This window comes from Heterodontus francisci, chromosome 24 (genome assembly GCF_036365525.1).
Source record: "Heterodontus francisci isolate sHetFra1 chromosome 24, sHetFra1.hap1, whole genome shotgun sequence".
In the NCBI taxonomy this organism is placed as follows: Eukaryota; Metazoa; Chordata; class Chondrichthyes; order Heterodontiformes; family Heterodontidae; genus Heterodontus; species Heterodontus francisci.
The window spans coordinates 30714854-30732894 of NC_090394.1; the positions used below are offsets into that span (position 1 = coordinate 30714854).

The 18041-nt window shown below is 41.8% G+C and overlaps 2 protein-coding genes across 11 annotated transcripts in view; one reads left to right on the forward strand and one right to left on the reverse strand.

Annotated features, from left to right (window-relative positions):
- Positions 1-18041, forward strand: part of LOC137383282 (uncharacterized protein C7orf50 homolog) — a 393434-nt gene that overhangs the window by 268761 nt on the left and 106632 nt on the right. The gene's annotated exons all lie outside the window — the stretch shown is intronic.
- The window catches only part of gpr146 (G protein-coupled receptor 146), an 89459-nt gene continuing 73245 nt past the window's right edge, over positions 1828-18041 (reverse strand). For 3 of the 8 annotated variants that reach the window (XM_068055844.1, XM_068055842.1, XM_068055843.1), the window contains 2 exons: positions 8101-8209; positions 1828-3914 (listed from right to left, as the gene is read on the reverse strand). In XM_068055844.1, the coding sequence (XP_067911945.1) occupies positions 2872-3873 (1002 nt within the window). In that variant the 5' untranslated portion in view covers positions 3874-3914; positions 8101-8209 and the 3' untranslated portion in view covers positions 1828-2871. Of the gene's footprint in view, positions 3915-4483; positions 4646-8100; positions 8210-10870; positions 11033-18041 lie in introns of those variants that run through there. The other 5 variants (XM_068055845.1, XM_068055847.1, XM_068055841.1 and 2 more) reach the window with 4 other exon arrangements.

The window sequence follows — 18041 nt, forward strand, 5'->3', positions numbered from 1 at the left end:
TGTGGCATGCAAGTAGTCCTGGGTTGTAGCTTCACCAGGTTGACACCTCATTTTGAGGTATGCCTGGTGCTGCTCCTGGCATGCCCTCCTGCACTCTTCATTGAACCAGGGTTGGTCTCCTGGCTTGATGGTAATGGTAGAGTGGGGGATATGCCGGGCCATGAGGTTACAGATTGTGGTTGAGTACAATTCTGCTGCTGCTGATGGCCCACAGCGCCTCGTGGATGCCCAGTTTTGCATTGCTAGATCCGTTCGAAATCTATCCCATTCAGCACGGTGATAGTGCCACACAACACGATGGACGGTATCCTCAATGTGAAGGCGGGACTTCGTCTCCACAAGGACTGTGCGGTGGTCACTCCTACCAATACTGTCATGGACAGATGCATCTGCGGCAGGCACATTTGTGAGGACGAGGTCAAGTATGTTGTTCCCTCGTGTTTGTTCCCCCACCACCTGCCGCAGACCCAGTCTAGCAGCTATGTCCTTTCGGACTCGGCCAGCTCGGTCAATAGTGGTACTACCGAGCCACTCTTGGTGTTGGACATTGAAGTCCCCCACCCAGAGTACATTTTGTGCCCTTGCCATCCTCAGTGCTTCCTCCAAGTGCTGTTCAACATGGAGGAGTACTGAGTCATCAGCTGAGGGAGGGCGGTAGGTGGTAATCAGTAGGAGGTTATAACGCAGTACAATGCTGACTGTGTCTGCCCTCTGAAACCTTTTTCGCAATGTGAGAACAGCATTTATCTCAAATATCATGGGCCACGGTTACAAGACCATAAGAATTATGAGTAATGCTGCATTCTTGTACACTTGTCTGAGTTTGAGATTTAATCAATAGTTCATGTACTGTCAGGATACTTAATTTCGTAATTCTGGTTGATGGTGCTGTCACTAGAATTTCAATGAAGTGTAACAGCAGATATGAAATGTGTGTACCATGCTCACTTGAACAGTGAAGCGAAGCTAACACCACAATCAACAGATGGTGTCCTTCCTAACTGGGGTTGTATTGGAGAGAGCATTTTGAGCTGTTTGGCACAGGAAGGAAGTACTGGTGGCTACCTCTGTTGGCAGGAGCAATCTGAACTAATGAAGAATATCCCACAAGAAGCCTATAACACATTTAAACCATATTGGTTTCAGTACAATTAACCCCTCTGCTCCTCCCGATAGCATATTGGTACAAGTACATTAAGACACCTATTGACAACACCGCAATTGCAGTGGTAATCAATACGAACTGAAGATTGTAAAAACATTTGTAATTTGCTCTTGTGGGTGAGCCTTGTTCTGCTGAAGCGATATTTCATTGTTTTTTGTATGTGCGTAACATGGATCTGATACTAATGTTGATAAAAATGGTGAATTTCTTATGGTCATGTCTGGGCTACAGAATGAAACATTTTCTATCTCACATCTCCAGCACCAATGGGCAGTGCACTCTGGTTAGGTGTAGCATAGCTAGGTTCAATGTTGCCCCAATAATTTGGACCAGTGTGAAATTTCTCAACCCCCCTACCAGCCATCCTTGTGTGTGAAACTGCGAGTGAGTTCTGAATAATGGACAGTGTTTTGTTCATAACGATTGAGACCTAGGTTACGGCTGTTTCAAATTCATTTTACTTGGGATGATTGATGCACTTTCATTCTATCGCTGATGGCTGGTTTCAATCCTCGGCCTGGAGAGAAAGGAACAATGCTGTAATTCTCTTGCATTTTTAATGATTCTAATTGTATACAGTATATCTTTTTTAAAGTGGTGTGGCTATATTACCCCAGACTGTAGTACATCTAAAACCTGAGCAATACTCTCAGACAGTAACCTTTTGGATATATCTCTTTTTATTTACAAAGCAATGACAATAAATAGCATTGGACTATCATATATTTTTGTGTTTGATCTAGGAACTGTGGATATTGTTATATAACTACAAAACCAAAATCATGAGACACAAATTAGTTAACGATGACACCACACATTTAACAGATGGAATGGCAGCAATGAGAGATTTGTCCACTTGTGAAGCTGATCACAGCCCATTGGGATACTGTCAGTTCTGAGGTGTCTGAATAGGTTCTGTTGTGGAGATACTCTTTGTACCTCACTGCTAAAAATGACCGATCCTGTATACATCACAAAAATTGAAGGTTTCCCAACAGTTTACTGAGACTAACCCACAGGTCTTGAAACAAATCTTGTACTGGGTGAATTTTTCACTTTGATGAGACTTTCGGCAATATGTCCTTCCAAACACAAAAAAAAAATCATTCAGTTGGTCGTCTTTAGTTGAGTAACATTCAGAATTGTGGGTAGAGTTCACTAGTTACCCTATCTGAGCAGCTTATCACAAATGGAAACATTCTTGGCCCCTTGTGACTATCATCAGCTGTTGCCATTGCTTCGGGACATGCAAACAGTAGACCCAGATCCAAGGTCTAACCGCCAGTCATTTTTTTGTTTGTTACTCAGCCAAGCAAAATGCTTTCGTTGAGTCTGATGCAGACAAGCCTTTTGAAGGTTTGGTTTCACCATTTCTGCTAGCTTGCACATTCCATTGACTGTTGACACAGCTTCGGGTGCCAAGAAATGTTACGAACTTCTAAATATATATTCTATTGCTGGACTGAGTATTGAGCTCAGGGAATTGGTTAATAAAGGCCAGTGTGATATTCTACTGTGAAATGGTATTCGATCTATTTAGCCTATAGGACTCCCATTACAATGGAATTGTACACCCTCTGCAGTGGCTATTGTCAGTTGGCAGCTGCTGCCAAGGCACTCTTGGTACCAGTATGCTAGCACTGCACATTTTTTTTGTTTCACCTTGATTCGTGAAGCTGTGCACCATCCGTACTTTTGAAGGAACATTAGCTCAAAAAGACTTGTTGCTGCACCTCCGAGTGTTGGTGAGAACATCCTTCAGTCCGACAGTCCAGTTTTCTGACTAGCTGCCTCAGTTTATTAGTGAAGTTCTTGTGCATGTAAGTGTACAGCAGTGGTATAACAAAGCTGCACGAATAAGCTAGCAGCTTTGATAAGCCCTTAACAAAATAGTAAATTTGATATTGTGTTATCAAGTCTGATCCTTTAGGGTTAAATGTGATGTGTACTAAGAGTGTCATGTAATAAGGAGTCCACAATATAAACTGAGTACAGACTGTGGCCACCAGCAGTTTGTGTGTAGAAGGATCTAGCCTTGCAGAATCTTGATCAAGAGGGGTGGACTGATTCCGGATTCGGAGAATCAGTATTAAGGCATAGAGCACTGCTATAGCTGGCACAAAGAAGCCAATAAATACCATGATGGTATCTGCTACCTCTTTATTCTGTATTTTTGAGCACTCGATTATCTTGGGAACGTGGCTGCAGACATAGAGTAAAAGAGATGAAAAGCTGGTAAGCACAGCCCCTCCCCAGATGAACCCGCAGACATGCTTGGTGTTGTAGACGCTGGACATGTAAGTTCTTGGCAAAGCTTGCTCAATGTAGTAGTCCAAACTGAGCAAAGTGGTAGAGTACATGGTAACCAGAGCTGAGATGTTAAACAATATGAGCAAGGTGATGTAGACTTCCCTGTTGAAGTTCCACACTGTCCACTGTGGATTGTCAGGGCCCAGCAGCTGTATCAATGCTACGAGGCTGAGGATGAGGCCTGCGATTGCAATGTTGACAAAGTAAACGTCGGGCATGGTCATTGATGGCTTGTTGTAGAGGTTGACAAGGACCAGCAGGGAGTTATAGCAGATGCTGAAAGGGAAGCAGATTATGAGGTAAATGATGGAGAGGATGGAAAAGACTAGTTCAAGGTCGTAGCAGAACTGCTCGTCCACGCCGTTCACTGTTCCATTGGAATCTACACAACTCCACATAGTGACTTCACTCGGGCTGTTTCAGCAGGTTGCTAGTTTGGCTGTGGAGACAAAAATAAATTACAGTTAGAAATAAAACCTATCTTTTGGGGTGAGGGGAGCCTTATGAAATAATAAAATTCCTAAGTTATAACAACGTACATTAATTCTAAAGTGGGCAAAGACAAGGTGGTGAGTTGTTGGGTGTTATATGAACCTTGGAGAAATCTTCTGATCTCCTTCACAGTGAAGTTACTGATCTTGGCTAAGCCATGTGAACAGGTACGAGGTGAAAGTGTGGTGTACAGCAGTGGGGTATTCTTTACCTTTAATTGTATGCTCCAAAGAGTACTGGAATTTGTCAAAAACCCAGTGACTCACTAAGGATTGCCTAACATGGTCATCTGTATCATAAGGAGTGTATCCATATTCCACTGCCCACCAATCATTTCTGCTTTTGCAGAACTCTTATAGAGCAAATGGTCCTTTTACGTTATCAAATACAGAAATGCTTGGACTGTTCCGCTATATATGTGGTTACTTTTCACCTTTTTTTTCAAAAGTTCAGAAATACACAGTCCATATTCCACCTCCATTATTTGACACTGAACAGAAGGGGGAAACAAGTCACCTTTTCTCAGCATATTCTCTGTTAGGACCTGTTCAGATTCTTTATTTCAGGGTGTGTATAGACATTCAGAATCCCACCTCCACCCGTACCATATTCTGTCTTTTCTGGAAACAGTTAATTTTGGACCTGTGGTTCCACAACCTCTCCACCACTGGGATCTCTTCACCATATGTCTGGATCTGATAGATTGATAGCCATGATTAATCAACAGCTCCATTATTGTTGTATCATGTGACTACCAGGATGGTAGAAAAACTTTTTTTTTGCCTCATAATTTCTGTGTAATAAATACAAATATATTCCTCTATTGCGAAAATATGACATGGCAGTAAACTGCATGCTTTCCAGTCAACATGTAAACTGTTTTTCTGTCATTTTGTGCAATCATATTTGTGATTTCATACGCTAATTGATCTCTTCATCCAACAATTCCTATAATGGCATATCCACTGGGTGTTCCAAGGATGTGTGTGTTTCACACACTTATCCTGCCATTTACTCTCTACTTCTGTCTCTAATTTGACTTTAATTCGCCCTGTTTCCTTCTCTGTTATTCACTTTGTTCTTTCAGTATCCTCTCCTGTCACTGGCAGGGATATAAGTCATTGGGTGTGATGTTCATGAGGTGCCAGATGCAACACTGACATCACAGCAGTGTTATCAAATCAACATTCCAGCAGTTTGCGAAGGAAATATAGGGCCATGTCAATGGTGAGCGTAGAAGTCCCATTAACATGTTTGCTATCAAATCCGTCATTGCAACAATTTCTAGCCCATAGTATTTTTACTTTAATATGTCAGAAATAGTAAGAATAAAACTGGCAAACACTTTACTCGTGTGTACAGCATTTAACCAACCCTCATAGGGAAACACATAATGACATCGTTCAGCCTATAATTTGATTCCTAATTAGACAGTGCACAGGCTCATACCAAGATTTATTAGCTGATGCACTTGAGAATGGTTTTATCTATTACTACAGTCCAGTACTATTAGTTTGAGAGAGGAACCCATATGTGAGCTGGGAGCAGTGACTCAGGGTAGGTTTATGCATTTCACTCGTGTTGGGTTCTCTGTATTGTTGGTACAGATCTGTTGCTGCTCAGCTATTGCTGTACTAAAAACCAAGTTTCTCCCTCCTTTCTCCCCCTTCTCCCATCGATGTCCTCTTAATTGGGGAATAGCTATATGTTTACAGATTTCTGGCTCCATGATAGTACTCACCTCTGAGTCAGAAGGTTGTGAGTTGATGCCCTACTCCAGATATTTGAGAACAGAATCTAGATTGACACTCAGTCGGAAGTGTCTTTCGAATAAGACGTTAAACCAAGGCCCTGTGTGCCGTCTCAGGTGGATGTAAAAGATCCAACGGCACGATTGGAAGAAGAGCGAGGGGAATTTTCACCGGTTTCCTGGCCAACATTTATCCCTCAGCCAATATCACTAAAATAGATTATCTGGCCATTATCACATTGCTGTTTGTGGGAGCTTGCTGGGCACAGATTGGTGACTACATTTTCTACATTACAACAGTGACTACACTTCAAAAAGTACTGAATTGGCTGTAGAGCACTTTGGGATATCCTGAGGTTGTGAAAGGCGTGATATAAATGTAAGTCTTTCTTTCACTTGGAGAATAACCCAGGATTGTCCCATTTTATCCTCCTTTTCTACAGGAAATTACCTCTGTTTAGTAACACTCCTCACCCCCCCGTCTCCGCCCCCACCCCCGACCTGCCCCACCAACATTGATTGAGAAAATGGCACGTGGAGAATCTGCATCTTAATTTACCTTTTTGTGGGAGGGGGTGTCAGTCAGGAATAATGTCTGGAAAACTTTAATTCAGGTGATTAATTTCATTGGTAGAATTTATAATGGACCTAATGGGCTTGTCTCAGTACATTCTCTTGGTAGCACTCCATGCTACAGCTCACTGATTCTTATCCCATTCCTACAGACTCTGCCTAAAAACACATCTGCAATCTGATCACCTTGAGTTGATAAAACTGACCAGAAATGTCGAAGTTGATTGCTTTAAAGAGGATAGTGTGACTTTTAATTTAGATTAAATCTTTTGCTACAAAGAAGTTTCGGGCACTCCTACAAGCAGATTTCATTATCAACTGTATGCAACAAATTAATCGCCAGCAGTTCACAGATCAATATGAACATGCCAGAATTAAATGGAATTAAATCAGAAATTGAGAAAGTTAAAAAGTTAAACTTGTGCAACAGATTCCATTCTGTCACATGTCCTTGTGTAACTATATGACTTTACCAACCTCTTCAGTCACTCGTGTAGCAGAGGGGCACAAAATTAAACCCTTGAACAACAGCATTCTGCATTTATATAGTGCCTTTACCATAGCAAAAGTCCCAAGACACTTCACAAGCATGTTATCAGACAAAAATTTGACACTGAGCCACACAAGGAGATATTAGAACAGATATTAGGAAAGAAAACATTTGCAGGGCTATGGGGAAAGAGCAGGAGAGTGGGACTAATTGCACAGCTCTTTCAAAGAGCCAGCACAGGCATGATGGGCCAAATGGCCTCTTTCTGAGCTGTATCATTTTATGATCTCTAGATATGGTTGCCTGTTAAAAATTGCCTGATTGTGCTTTTGAGGTTTTTTTGAGGTTTTCTATGTCAGCTTTGCTCAATTAGTAGCAGTATTGCTTTGGGGTCGGAAGGTTTAGTGCAGTACAGAGGGAGTGCTGCATTCATGGAAGTGTTGTTGTTTGTGTTAGACCATCATGAATTAGGAACCTGCACTGCTTCAGTTCATAATTTCCAAATTAGATGTTTTAAAGAATTTCCAGCAATGTTAAATGAGCTGTGGTGACTGTCTGCTCGAGAAGGTATTCCTGGGATCAGTCCTCTAAAGGAAAATGGCTCATCCCCATTGATAACTGCTTGTAGACTCCATTGTCATGCATCAAAATATCAATAGTTTGGTGGCTTTAACAGATGCATATATTGTTTAGTACAGAACTGGTCATGTTATCCAACAACAGTTAGTAGATGCCAATTCCAACCACATAGAAATAACTAATATATCATCTATATTTACAATCTATAGCCGCTTCAATTGACCCATCAAGACTTTGGCAGTTGTGCTTTATTTTGAAGGTTTGTGAATTGTTTGGACAAGCCAAATTTTATTAATTGTGATGATACATTCTATCTTTTTATATTGGTTTGACTTTGAAAAGGGAAGAATAAGATGATAAACTAGCTGTGTGCCTCATGTTCTTTAATTCCTTTCTCATCACTTCACAGGCTGGAGGCTAGAAGTGACTCTTTTTGGTGTTCATCACGAACATAAAGCTTTTCATTGGGAATGAGTGGTTCAGAGTTCATCAGAGAATGAGTTACAAAATTCATTTTGCTGTTTGTTTTACTTTGCTTCCATGTCTCAAAAAATGAATTAGTACCTTTCGGCATGATTCATACTGTTTATCAATGTATTAATTTTGGGGAGTTGGGCAGCACATGCCATTTCCAGTGTGCTTACAAACAGTAAAAGGATTTATTGTTCATCCTGGGCACACTACCCCACAGAGACAATTTGCGTAAAGTCACACTTCAGTTCATAGAACAAGAGGGCTTACCTGTGCGAACAGCCTTTTGTGGTGAGCATGAATTTAAAAGAAAAGAATTGGGAGAGGGTCCAAATTGTTATAACACAAACCAAGGTATTGTCTGTTTGTCCTAGTGGTTCTGTTGGACATTAAAAAATATATCAGATTATTTTAAAAGACTAGGAAATTCTCTAACCATCCTGTCCACCATTGCTCTCCCAATCAACACTGCTAAAAGCATTTATCTCACCGCTGTGCTGGCGGACACCAATGTCCACTTGCATTTCAGAAGAAATTCATTGTGTGAAATGTTTAAAGATGTTTTGATGCAATAAGGTATCGTATAAATGCACATTGCTTAGCTTGCTGCCTGGTAACCTTTCCATTCTATCCATGCATCTCCGTGACCACACTGTGAGAATGTGGGAATGCGGTAAAGTAGTGGTTACGGTACTGGACTAGCAAACTGGAGGAAGTGTGTTCAAATCCCACCAAGGCAAGCTATGAATTGAAGTAAACTTTGGGCTAGCATAAGAAGAGAATGACTAAGAAAGCCACTGGGTTATTATAAAAATCCAGCTGGTGCACTAAGGTCCTTTGGGAAAGGGAAACCTGCTACCCATTTGACATGCTCCAGCCTGTTGTGCTTGGAAAGGGGAGATCAGTGATTTAGCGGTAATGATAATGTCAGTGGCCCACTGCAGAACCCTAAGATTTTGTGCCTTGGCATGAGGTGGTGGTTGTTGTCTGTTGTCGACATTATGAGATGCCCAGCTGCAATGAGGTGCTAAATGAAGCTAGTGTGTGAAGAGAAGTGTTTGCCTTTCCAGTTTTAGAGAGGCACTGAAGGAGGTACAAGCCAAGGCCTTCTACTCACTATAGTACTAGGAAGCAGATGGAGAAAGGGGGAAGAGGAAAAATATAGCTTTCTAATTAACAAAAGAAAAAGATGTAAAATATGGAGAACCCAAATATGATATTTGTGATAATTAAAATGGAGGCATCTGATTAACTAGTCTGGGGGCACTCTTTTCAGGTGGTTGCCTGTTTGAGATCATAAAGCAGCGCTGCATGAATTGTTAAAGGGCTCAGGAGGCATGGAAGGCTAACTGAGAGCTTTTAGTTGTACTATAGGTGCTCAAGGTCAATTAAAATATATTCAGACTATTAGAAATTGCAATTTCTACTTTCACAATTTCTTGTGAAATTCTTGAAGTAGGAATCATTTTTGTCTTAATGCCCACTTTAGTTATTACAAGCCTCAAACCACAGATCCCACTGACTTAAATCTGAATCACTAAATAAAATACAGTTGTTTCCCACAGACGCTGATGGACTTTTAATAAGCTCTTGATTGCTCCCACAAGGCATATATCAAGATATATATCAATCAAGACGATTGCTGCTTAAGTATTCATTTTTTAAATAAATGACTGTTGACTACAAAAACTGTAGGTTATCAACAACAAGTTGCATTTATATGGCATCTTTAATGTACTAAATCATCCCATGGTTCTTCGCAGGTGCTATCAGATAACATATGACACTGAGCTACATAAAGAGATGTTAGGACAGGTGACCAAAAGCTTGGTCAAAGAGGTAGGTTTTAAGGAGCGTCTTGAAGGAGGAGAGAGGTGGAGAAGTTTAGGGAGGGAAATATTGATGTATGCAGATTGTCTTTACTGTCCCAGTCTCCCTCCTTTACTTGTGAAATTGGTGACTTTGCTGGAGTGCTGGAACAAGCAGTCCTTCAGTCCCTCACCTAAGTGAGTATTTCCCACGAGGGAACTTTGAATGCGATTGCTGACGAGCCATTCCGACCATCTTTACCCTTAGGATCCAGCTTTAGTGTTGGAGCCTTTAATTGGTCTGTAAATCAGGTGATACGGCAATATTATGCATAGATGTAGTCAACCTAGACCTGATTTCTTATAGTTCTTTGGGTGACATTTTTTAAAATTCCATTCCCGAACAAGTGTTCTCTCCTCAGCACTGCAGTTAACCACTTTGTGCAGGAAAGCACTTAAGCAGAACTTTTTCGTGTTACTTACACAAAACTCTATGCAACATATTTAACATGGTACAAAAGATAAATTCACTGCGAAACGAGAAATATTAGGTTGGGTTGTGGTGGGGGGAGGATGTGGAAGATCTGCAAGTAATCTCGTGATGGTGAACATAAAGGTATCACTTCTGCACACAAACTCTGAACTGTAGAATACTGTTTAATGCCTGGAGGAGGCACATATTTTTGGATAAGTTGAAAACATGTCAAACAAAAGTCAAGATAGCTGCTTTTCTGATAGCAAACATTACAAGGAATGTGCACAATTATTCTTTGATGACCAGGCGCCACACACAACAAAGACTTAATTTCAATTTCCTGCCTGCTGTCACTCTGATTTAATATCTAATTCAATATTTATTGATACATCCGTTGATACAACAGTTAAGCCAGTTAGTTTCTTGTTTGCAAACCAGAAATTTGTTTAACTTGTTTCAGTGGTCACTGGGCACCGGTGAATGCTATAATTCATAATAAATAACCATTAAAATTAATAAATTGAACCTTCTCCAATGTAGGACAGTGGAAGTGACCGCAGGAAATCTAACCTCCCAGTCCTACCGTGTTGTAGCTTAAACAAAAGCTGCCACTCCAGGTCAAAGCTACTAGCAACTGTAACAGATAGTGGCAAATGTTTAGTATTTGTCCACGAAGTGTGTGCAGTTTGATCATTTTAATCCCTCAATAAATTCCAACACCTTCCCATCTAGTCTTTCTGTGCTAAGTGTGCCATACCTTATATGTGTTGCCATCGGCCATTACTTCCCAGCGGTTAACATAGATGGCAGTGAGCCTGACACTGAACGGAAGCAAGCTGCACTGGAGGCTTTTTCCTGTCAGTGCTGGTTTCCCGTTCTTCACTCTTATTATCAGCCGGCACAGCATGGTGCAATGCATTTGGGGTTGTGCGTGAGTGTGTTTGTGTGTGTGTTTTTTTACTCTGTTAATGAATCATAAATGTTTTCGGGTTGGCTTGGCAGATTATACACAGAACCTTCCTGTTTTGGGTAAGGCCAATATCAAGTGAACACAAAACAGTTGAAGGAAATGATTATGGGATTGAAGTGTACTTTGACTCCATTGGTTCAAAACCAGATATTTTTTAATGCAGCTGACTTCAACAGGAGAAGTTAACTCTTTTGGTGCTGAATGCCTTAGGGTTCTTTAAAATTAGGCTCAAATTCAGAAAAATAAGATCATGTGAATTCCAAGGTCAGAATTTGAGATACATTGCTTTTCCATCCCTCCCCACCACTTACCACCCCCACCCCCCCATCCCCAGTGACAACCCCTGCCACGAGACTCCTGACCACATATCTGTGCCATCACTAAAACTGCCTATTTCCACCTCCATAACATTGCCTGTCTCCACCGCTGCCTCAGCTCACCTGCTGCTGAAACCCTTATTCATGCCTGTGTTACCTCAAGACTTCATTATTCCGATTGACTCCTGGCTGGCCTCCCACATTCTACCCTCCTTAAACTTCAGGACATCCAAAACTCTGCTGCCCATGTCCTTATTCGCACCAAGTCCCATTCACCCGTCACCCCTGTGCTTGCTGACCTGCATTCACATCGGTTAAGCAATGCCTTGATTTTGAAAAATGTTATCCTTGTTTTCAAATTCCCCAATGGCTTTGCCCCTCCCTATCTCTTGTTACGCCAGTGTGCTTTGTTGAATGATAATTTTCTTTAATCCACTGACTGGAGATCTGAATGTATATATTTTTTAAATGAAACACAGCATGACCCACTTAACCCATAGAGACAATTTGAAGGCACAGGGTTTTTAAATATTAATATGCCGTAAATTAATGAAACTGCACTCGGCACATGCAAGTGTGCTTGTGAAGTTTTATTTTAACGCCCTGAGGCTAAACTCTGCATACTGTCCAGAACTGTTAGCAAAGTCTTCCTTCCCTTTGTATTTCTTTCCAATTCTTGCTTCCTGTGATTCTCGATTTTTTTTTATTGCTCCACCATTGGTGGTTGTGCCTTCTGCTGCTGAGGCCCTAAGCTCTGGAATTCCCTCCTTAAACCTCTCTCCTCTCTACCAGTCTCTCCTCCTTTCAGATGCTCCTTAAAACCTACCTCTTTGACCAAGCTTTTGGTCATCAGTCCTAATATCTCTTAGAATGATAGAATTATAGAATGGTTGCAGCACAGAAGGAGATTATTCAGCCCATTGAATCCATACAGGCTCTCTGCAAGAGCAAATCAGCTAGTCCCATTCCCCCGCCCAAATTTTTAATGCATTGTCAAAACATTAGCATTGACATGCCAATTGCAGTTGAATTTTTTTTAATCCAAACTTTCTCCTTTCTGGTTTTGTCGTGCCATGCACTATCTCTGATTGATCTGTTGGGGCAGATGATCTAATTCTAAAACTTCTGACAATGACATTCTATCTAACCAACTTCTGGAAAGTACCCAAGGAGGGTCTAAGGTTACTCAGTGGGCTTGAGCTCGATATTGTGATACCACCTTTCATCATTTGATCCATGTCATTAGGTCAGCAAGATTATTCATACAAATAAAATCTCTCATGCTTTTTACCCTTTACTTATTACTTTCATTAGTCTCCATTAGTCTCCATCACAGTAGCTGAATTGCACCTCTCTCATGTCCTTTCATCACTTTTGTCTTAGAATCATAGAAAGTTTTAAGACACAGAAAGAGGCCACTTGGCCCATCGTGTCTGTGCCGCTAACATTCCATCCCAGGTAACAAGGTCTTCGCCTATGCCGAACCCCGTAGATAGGAGACAGGAGGTGTGGCCCATGGATATGTGTTTCACGTGCCACATTTCAGTGCCCCAGTAGTACCAAAGTGCAAACTGGGTATCAGTGAATGGTGGTCACTAGGCCTGAGGGAAATACTATCAGCCATTCAGCATAAAAGCTATTTAGCCCAAATTATAGAATATTCCAGTTTTAGTGCTGAGCTTCGTTAGTTCAGGTAAACTATTAAGGGTTTGCTGAGTATAATTTATATTTTAACCTTGTTACCTGGGATGGAATGTTTTCTTGATGTTTCCTACTTCAGACTAATATATAGTCTAAAAGGAAAAAGGATTTCATTCCTCTCGCAGCTTTCATCACTTCAGGACATCCCAAGGCTTTTTATAGCCAATGAAATACTTTTGAACGGTTGTCACTGTTGTCATGTAGAAAATGGAGTCATACCAAGCACAAAGGAAGATGGTTGTGGTTGTTGGAGGCCAATCATCTCAGCCCCAAGACATTGCTTCAGGAGCTCCTCAGGGTAGTGTCCTGGGCTCAAACATGTGCAGCTGCTTCATCAATGACTTTCCATCCAACATAAGGTCAGAAGTGGGGATGTTCGCTGACAATTGCATAGTGTTCAATACCATTCGCAACTTCTCATACTGAAGAAGCCCGTGCCCACATGCAACAAGACCTGTACAATATTCAGGCTTGGGCTGATAAGCGGCAAGTAACATTCGGACCACACAATTGCCAGGCAATTATAATCTCCAACAAGAAAGAATCTGACCATCTCTCCTTGACATTCAATGGCATTACCATCACTGAATTCCCTAAGCATCGACATCCTGTGGGGGTGGGTTACCATTTATTTTTATTTAGAGATACAGCACTGAAACAGGCCCTTTGGCCCACCGAGTCTGTGCCGACCATCAACCACCCATTTATACTAATCCTACACTAATCCCATATTCCTACCACATCCCCACCTGTCCCTATATTCCCCTACCACCTACCTATACTGGGGGCAATTTATATTGGCCAATTTACCTATCAACCTGCAAGTCTTTGGCTGTGGGAGGAAACCGAAGCACCCGGCGAAAACCCACGCGGTCACAGGGAGAACTTGCAAACTCCGCACAGGCAGTACCCAGAATTCAACCCGGGTCGCTGGAGCTGTGAGGCTGCGGTGCTAACCACTGCACCGCCCTTGATCAGGAACTTAACCAGACCAGCCATATAAATACTGTGGCAACAAGAGCAAGTCTGAGGCTGGGTATTCTACGGCAAGTAACTCACTTCCTGACTCCCCAAAGCCTGTTCATCATCTACAAGGTACAAATCAGCAGTGTGATGGAATACTCTCCACTTGCCTGAATGAATGCAGCTCCAAAAACACTCACGAAGCTCAACACCATCTAGGACAAAGCTTGATCGGCACCACATCCACCACCTTAAACGTTCACTCCCTCCATCCACTGACACACAATGGCAGCAGTGTGTACCATCTACAAGCAACTCCTCAAGGTTCCTTCGACAGCACCTTCCAAACCTACGACCTCAATCACCTAGAAGGACAAAGGCACCAGACGCATGGGAACGCCACCATCTGCAAGTTCCCCTCTAAGTTACATCCCATCCTGACTTGGTACTATATCGCTGTGTCTTCACTATCGCTGGGTCAAAATCCTGGAACTCCCTTCCTAACAGCACTATAGGTGTCGCTACACTAGATGGATGCAGCGGTTCAAGAAGGCAGCTGATCACCACCTTATCAAAAGGGCAGTTAGGGAAGGGCAATAAATGCAGAACCTGCCAGCGATGGCTCACCTCCCAAGAATGGAAAAAATAACAGCCAATTTATGCACAGCAAGGTACCACAAACAATAATGCAATAATTACTAGTAGAGCATAGCTACACGACCCAAACCTGACGGGACCTGACGACATGTGTCAGGTTCAGGTCGGATCACTCTTCGGGGTCCGGCATCCGGGCTGGGTCGGACACACTCTATCCCCACCTCCGGTACTTGGCTCCAATCTTAAAGTACTTTTTATACAACCTTTCAAGTCCAGTAACAGTTTTTGTTGCTTATCTGCACAAGCTTAAAAAGTGAAAAATAGAAGCTAGGTTAACTGAACATTCTGGTGGTCAGGTTGGTCGGGCACGGGAAAAAATGAAAGAACTCGGGCTGGGTTGAGCTTGGGTCGGATGTGGTTCTGTCGGGCTCGGGTCGGGTTTCACTTGCGGACCTGAGTAGGCCTTTAATGACTAGGTAATCTGTTTTCGTGATATTGGTTGAGGGATAAATATTGGCCAGGACACCTGGGAGAACTCCCCTGCTTTTCTTATAATAATACAGTGGGATCTTTTATATCCACCTGTGAGTGTGGACAGGGTCTTGGTTTAACATCTCATCTGAAAGACGGCACCTCTGACAGTGCAGCACTCTCTCAGTAATGCATTGGGGTGTCTGTCTGGATTATATGCTCAAGTCTCAGATCTCTCAACCTTTTGGCTCAGAGGTGAGAATGCTACCACTGAGCCACGACTGACACCTAAATGGGCAGAAAAGATGAAGAAGTGTTGAGATAAAGATCACTGTGATGTGAATTAGTAGCATCACAGTTTAATAAAAACTCACTCTCTATTAAAGGCCTGCTGCCTGACCTGAACCCGACAGGACCCAAAGATGTATCGGGTTTGGGTGGGGTCAGGTCGCACTTCCGGGTCCGGCATTCGGGCTCGGGTCGGGCCAGGTCAGGCCAGATCGGACACGCTCGATCACCACCTCAGGTAAGCAACTCTAATGTCAATTTACTTTTTGGACTTTAAAGGTGGTTTTGTTACAGTTATTTTAAGCTTTTGCAGGTAAGGAACAAAGTGAAAAACAGAAGGTAAGTTAACTGATCGTCAGGTTGGGAAAAAATGGAAGGACTCGGGCCGGGTTGGGCTTGGGTCTGGTCTCATTTGCAGACCTGAGCAGGCCTTTACTCTCTATACACTGCAATGTCAACCCCATTTTATTTTGCAGACTTCCTGAATAGAATCCTTAGCATTTCACTTTTGTAACTCACATCTAGAGTATGCATTCGTGGTAAAAATGATTGTTCCATTGCTGTGTACTTTGTAGTGTTTAAGTTGTTTTTATTCCATCCCCCCCCCCCCCCCCCCAAGTCTTTGTAAAAATGTAGATATTATTTACATTATTTTAATTAGAATTAGTCTTGGCTAAGGCTCACCATACCATATACCATACATGGCTGAGAGGGTTACAACCCTTCTGCTCCCAGGCCTCTACCAGCTGTGAACAGCTCCAAGAATGGCCCTGTGTTGACTCTAGTTGGCACTGACTTGGATCCCACCAGCTGTATGGCGCAATGACTTGGCGCTTTCTGTCAAAACTATTTTTGATTCAATTTGTAATACAGTATCTTTTTTATATACTGTAGTAAACCAGGTTATTTATTTCAGTGGGCTTGCAATTTGTCTTGTTCTAATAAATGGACCAGGCTTATTTACTACATGGAGTTGCAGTCAGTTCCTGTAGTAGTTCCTGCACAGTGGTGCAGTGGTTAGCACCGCAGCCTCACAGCTCCAGTGACCCGGGTTCAATTCTGGGTACTGCCTGTGTGGAATTTGCAAGTTCTCCCTGTGACCACGTGGGTTTTTGCCGGGTGCTCCGGTTTCCTCCCACAGTCAAAAACTTGCAGGTTGATAGGTAAATTGGCCATTATAAATTGCCCCTAGTATAGGTAGGTGGTAGAGGATTGAGGGAAGGTGGAGATGTGGTAGGAATATGGGATTAATGTAGGATTAGTATAAATGGGTGGTTGATGGTCAGCACAGACTTGGTGGGCCAAAGGGCCTGTTTCAGTGCTGTATCTCTAAATAAATAAAATAATAACCTTTGCTTTATTCAATACAATGGGTTTGCATTCTGTCACCACACATCTCTTTGCATTTTGGTCAGTTTGCAATTCGCCTTGATTTTTTTTCCTCCTCCTGATAAGATAGCATTGTTGCCATAGTCGTGACCTTGACCAGTGTGGAAGATGAGAAAGGAAGAGTCAAAATTTAGTCATTTCGGTCATTCTATTTAAAGGATGTGAGCATGGTTCATTGAGTGAATAGTGACCAGACATCAAACAGATCATTCATCTCCTGTCTGGTGAATTAGCTTTCCTTGGGTTGAGACCTGCAGCTAAATCTCTATATTGCGATCATTGTAATAAGGCTTTGAGTAGAATAGTGCATTTTGTTTTCGAGAATGAACACTCTAACACAAACACAACACTCATTAAACCTTTTGGTTTTTTTATACATCTGTAGTGTTTTTCAACTCTTTGTGCTACCTATTGTGTTGGTGAATGAAAAGAATGCACAGCAGGTCAGTCAGTGTTTGTGAGCTAAAGATAGGTTAACAGTGAATGTGTGGCCTTTACACCCAGTTGTAATGAAGGTTCCCATATGAAATATTAATGTAATTTTCTATAGCTGGATTTACTTCAAATTTGCTGGATTCAGTTTTTCTTTATATTAATATTCTTAAATAGCACAGTATATGGAAAGATTAATAGTTTCACCAACATTTCTTTATTTAGCTCCTGACGAAACTAGCTTTTAAATTTCAGCTTTAGCGAATTGAATTACATTGAGTCTACAACACAAAAACAGAGCATTCAATCCAACTGATCTATGCCAGTATTTATGTTCCGCACAAGCCTCTTCCTACCTCTGTTCCTCTAGCCCTATCAGTATAACCTATATCTTTCTCCCTATTCTTCATGTGTTTATTCAGCTTCCCCTTAAATACATCTCTACTCTTTGCCTACTCCTTGTGGTAGTGAGTTCCACATGCTGACCACTAAAGAAGTTCCTCCTAAATTCTCTATTGAATTTATTAGTGACTGTCTTATATTTATGACCCCTAGTTTTGGACTCCCTCACAAGTGTGTTATGACCAGGTGAGAAAGGGGTCTCGGGTTCCCTCTCAGCCGTCACCTGGTCTTACTGTTACCTGGTTTTACTTTAAACACACCATTTTTTTTAGCTCCCCCTTAGTGAATCCTTGTTCACTGCTTTCCAATTGTAAGGCAAAGAAACCAGCTAACCAGGTTTTCTTAGGTTTAAAGAAGAAAAGTTGAAATTTATTAAACTTAAACTCTAATTTGGTGAA